General features: G+C 35.2%; 1 protein-coding gene across 1 annotated transcript in view; it reads right to left on the bottom strand.

The window, feature by feature from the left end:
• Positions 1-3,838: 3,838 nt before the first annotated feature.
• Positions 3,839-4,519, bottom strand: part of LOC122064764 (GDSL esterase/lipase At5g55050-like) — a 4,578-nt gene continuing 3,897 nt past the window's right edge. Inside the window, exon 5 of the mRNA XM_042628523.1 lies at positions 3,839-4,001. Coding sequence (XP_042484457.1) covers positions 3,839-4,001 — 163 coding nt within the window. The remainder of the gene's footprint in view (positions 4,002-4,519) is intronic.

Genomic DNA, 4,519 nt, shown 5'->3' with positions numbered 1-4,519 from the left:
TTATCGAATCTCTTTTCGTATGCTCCTCGTTCAATACGATCAATGTTGGTCTGGTCTACCCTCTTTCCCTTTTGCTTTTGGTCGTTAGCTTCACTTAATGGGTCAGTGATAACTATATATAGGGGTGAGGGTAGGGACCAACCCTGCAATAAAATTAGGGTTTCCTCCCCATTAAGGAAACAATACCTTAGGTCCACACATAGTAATAAATATTTCATACTATTAAGGTGTGCTAATAGAATCCAATATCTCCATAGAGATCACTTACCAATAATATTAGATTCTTTCTGCTTACTCCATCTTTAGTCAACACCACTAAACCGATTTTGGAAACAAATCTTTGACTATGCTCGCCCACCTAATAGGAAATCTTACATCTAAAACCTGGGCACTGTGATGTTTCTATGTTACTGCCATCTGCCACTGAAAGGAGCCACTGGCATCAATTGCTTAATTCTTGTTAAGCGTAAGAGGAAGTCCCATAGGCTGATCTAGTCCCAAATGTTTGCATTTTTTTTTCATTAACTTACATTGATTTGTTGGTATGTTAATTATTATTTTTCTCATGATAACGTTTTTGTGAGAAATTTAGCACTGATTAAAGGAATCCTATGTTTTTGAGGTGCATTAGCATGATAGATTTTCCACAAAAATCAGGAGATCCTATGTTTTCAAGTGAAACGAAATGTTGTTATGAAAATTTTTATCTTTGTGAAGTCTTGAAGAACAGTAGGAATAGGAAAATTTATGTGGGTAGGACTATTGTTGGACTTTTGATGAGTGAAAAAAGGGGAAAATTGTAAATGTGATGGTTTCCCATGACTGTTGACTATATAATTAGGATAGACCTAAAGTCTGAGTAAAAATATAAACCTGGAATCGATATGCAATGTTCATTGAATCATAATTTGTGAAACCCCAGAATTGTGATGCATTTGTTGACAATGCTGTCCACCGGTTAGAGTTGGAAAATGCTTGACTCTTGAACCTGGTCTGATCTGCCAATGCTTGTTTGACATATTTTTCCGTCACATATTTGTGAAATGTGGTTGGTTAAATAGTAATAAATTTAGTAGGCGTGCTCTGTTGATGAACAGATACTGCGACCTCCCCGTTTGAATATGTAACGCTACGTGGGGATGTGGCATCTATAGGTGAAATAGCAGTAGAGATGAGAGCTGAATTCCCCATAAAATTTCCTTATGTTGGAGTAGTAGATGATAGAACATTAACTTGATTAAGTCTATAAATTAGCAGCAGTCGAGGAAGGGAATTAAATGTTGCTTAAATGTGCGTAGGAAAATTCTGATATTGACCGCAGCATATTGTTTTTTCAATTCATCTTTAATATATATGTTATGAATTGAAGATGAGGGTATGTTTATTAGCATGTTAAATTTCAGATTCTATAAATCCCATTGAAGAAGTTTCATGGGATGGTTTGAGAGGATCCTGTATATATCACACTGCATTCGTTAACAAATTAGCGTTGTTGTGGATGGTTGGTAGGTGTAATTTTTCTGTAAGGAGTTGAGTGAGGATTTTAACAAAGTAACCCACCAGCGACTAGTAGTCGTCTATGTTGTTGTGATATATGTATGTAAAATGATTAACAATGATGTCCTTTTGTTTTTGTAGGGTGGGAGTAGAAGATGCGTAAGAAAGTTTATGTTGTCTTTGAGGGTCACAACCACTGTTAGTTAAAACGGGAACGGCAAAAAAACAGAAACGTACGGTACGGGTTTTAAACAGATAAAAACGATGAATGGTACGGTCAAAAAAACAGGGAACGGCAAACGGACGGAAACGAACAGTACGAGTATTAAACGTGTAGTTTTCAAAAAAATGAAACAAAAAAAACAGTAGTATACTCATGCAATTTGAGAGATTATTACTTGTATACATGCATCTAATATTCTAAAAGCTCTAGGAGTCGCAAGATAAAATAGCCCAATGGGTTACAAGAAAATGAGATGTTGCTAGCTTTAACTTCTCCTTACTCAATGGGCTATAAGAAGATGAGATTTTTTTCCTATAGATAGTATGGAAGTTAAAAACAAAAAACCAAGTACCATATTGTCTTCACTTTTATTAATAGGTTTTTTTTTTTTTTTTTTTTTTTTTAAATTTAATAATTAATTAATTTTTTTAATAAAATTCCTATTTTACCCTTAAAAAACGGATACGCGTTTAAAACGGCTGTTTAAAATGCGTTTAAAACGGTTTTTTTTGCCATTTCTGTTTTTTTTTCCGGATTGTATAATAACATGCGGGAAAACGAGTTTTAAACGGCAAAAAAACGCAAACGCGTTTTAAACGTGTTTAAAACACGTTTTAACTAACAGTTACTCACAACCAAGGAATATACCAGATTTGGGTGGAATGCAGCGCCCAAGTGACAGGGTATCGAGGAGCGGCGTTTAAGTCTTATCATACTTTACATGAAGCAGAACGTGATTGGCATGATTTCCAATCAAGAAACAACAATTGCAGGAAACGGAGATGTTCATAAGGGAATTACTTTAATAAAGTCACTGAATCTTTGGGGAAGGGCCGTAGATCTTTGGAAGTGTGTCATTCTGAAGAAGATAAACCCCCTAAACGTGTTGGGCGCGGGATGATCTCCCTGATTCATGTCTTGTTTTATGTATCTGTTAGAATCATTATTGGGTATTATATTCCCCACTGATACATGTATGTATTGCATGATAAATCACCCGTTAATGAATGAGTATCTTATGTAGATGACTTTTGTGCTCTCATCTTTATTGTAGGCCATAATTGTGACGGTTTATATAATGAATTAAAATTGCGCTGTCTTTTTTTTAATGATACAAATTTTTTGATGTTAACACAAGTCCGCATTGTATTTTTAGTTGAAGTAATCGAAGGTTGTTTTGGTACAAGGCTGTGGTATGGAAATATGGATTCCAAAAGTGATTTGAGATAGTATAGTAAATGGAAATATGAGGGGGAGGGGTGTGGAGAAATGTGGAAGGATCAATGGTCCTTGATATTCCATCAGGAGATGTACGCTATAACTGGTTGTGAGTTAGACAGGCATAAAGGATCTATCGTTGGCTATAATGTTTAAAAAATGGGAAAAAATATCTTCGAAACAGGAAAATGTTATCCCTTATCTTATCCGATGTTATATTTCCAAGTGGAAGTTCCGTAAAGTGTTAAATAACATGATAGTGTTGGAAGGGATATGGAACCATAGTCATCGTGAAAATCTTGGTTCAATTTCATATAGATGTCAAGTGTAACTACTTTGTGGCTTGCCTCATTACGGTCGAATTATGTATCTTTCGTTATGTAAAATTCAATACGTTATTTTGATGTTACGTATGACAGTCGGTAAGAAAAGCATGCTACTGTTAGTCATTAAAAATTTATGTGAAGGGATCCCATGTTGGTGATAGGCTCAGTTACTGCATTAGGACTAGGTACATATGAGGCTTTGCATGAATTCCGGTATATGATAATTGAATGAGCTTAGTGTGTAAGAATTAAATAATTAAACACATTACTCGTCACACTGAACATGTAGTAAGTACAGAGTTTGAGTGTATAACTGATTTATATGGAGGGGAGAAATAAGCAGGTAGGATATGACGTTGCACACTTGCACTATATTGTCGAAGGATAGTGAAAACATGGATGGTCATTTATGTAAGAATAATGGTAATGGTGTATGTGCCATTTCCATTATTATTTTTTTCTTCTGTTTTTAATATTGGTGTCACAACATAGAAAGTCGGTTGAGGGTCAACAGCGCTTGATCGTCCCTACACATAAACACCAAATTTAAATTATACCGATGATATTATGAGAACTAATCCAAGCCGCAGATTGCACTTAAGTCCCTTTTAGGCCTTCCTACATGTACATCCTCTTCCGTGGTTATGTATGAAGCATTTTCTTTCAAATCCTTTCTAGGACAACCATCATGGTTTTTATGAATATTTGAAGCTGATGAGTATTGCTTTCTACAATCTCTGCAAAAGAACTTAGTTGAATCTACTCACATGATCATCTCTAATGCTCATATTGGGCAATAAGATACCGATAGCGATTTTATAGGGACAGATTCAGTACGAATGACATAAGTATGGTCCCTCTGATAGTGAAATACCAATCTCACTACTGGTTATAGTGACAAATTGGTAATACTCTCACTATTTCAATATATGCATCCCTCTGCATTGCAGTTGCGTGTCCTTTTGTGGTTTCTTCTTCTTCTTTTTTTTTTTTTAAATAATTTTTCTTTTTCAATTGTTTACCTTGAAAATTTAGCATCTACAAATGGGACATTACTCTTAAGTCCTAAACCTCAAAATGTCAAAGATTCGTAAAGTTTCCACAGTTGAATGAGAATGATAAGAAGAAAAAGGATCTAGTTGTGGTTTATGCCTCATCTGAAATCAAAGCTATTACAGAGGACCATAGTTCGCTGAGGGGGAGGGAAGGGGGGTGGGGATATTCATTCATATGAATGGGAAAAAGAGAAAAGAAA

The sequence above is a fragment of the Macadamia integrifolia genome, unplaced genomic scaffold (genome assembly GCF_013358625.1).
Source record: "Macadamia integrifolia cultivar HAES 741 unplaced genomic scaffold, SCU_Mint_v3 scaffold1749, whole genome shotgun sequence".
Classification (NCBI taxonomy): Eukaryota; Viridiplantae; Streptophyta; class Magnoliopsida; order Proteales; family Proteaceae; genus Macadamia; species Macadamia integrifolia.
This window is presented reverse-complemented; position numbering and strand designations above follow the sequence as displayed.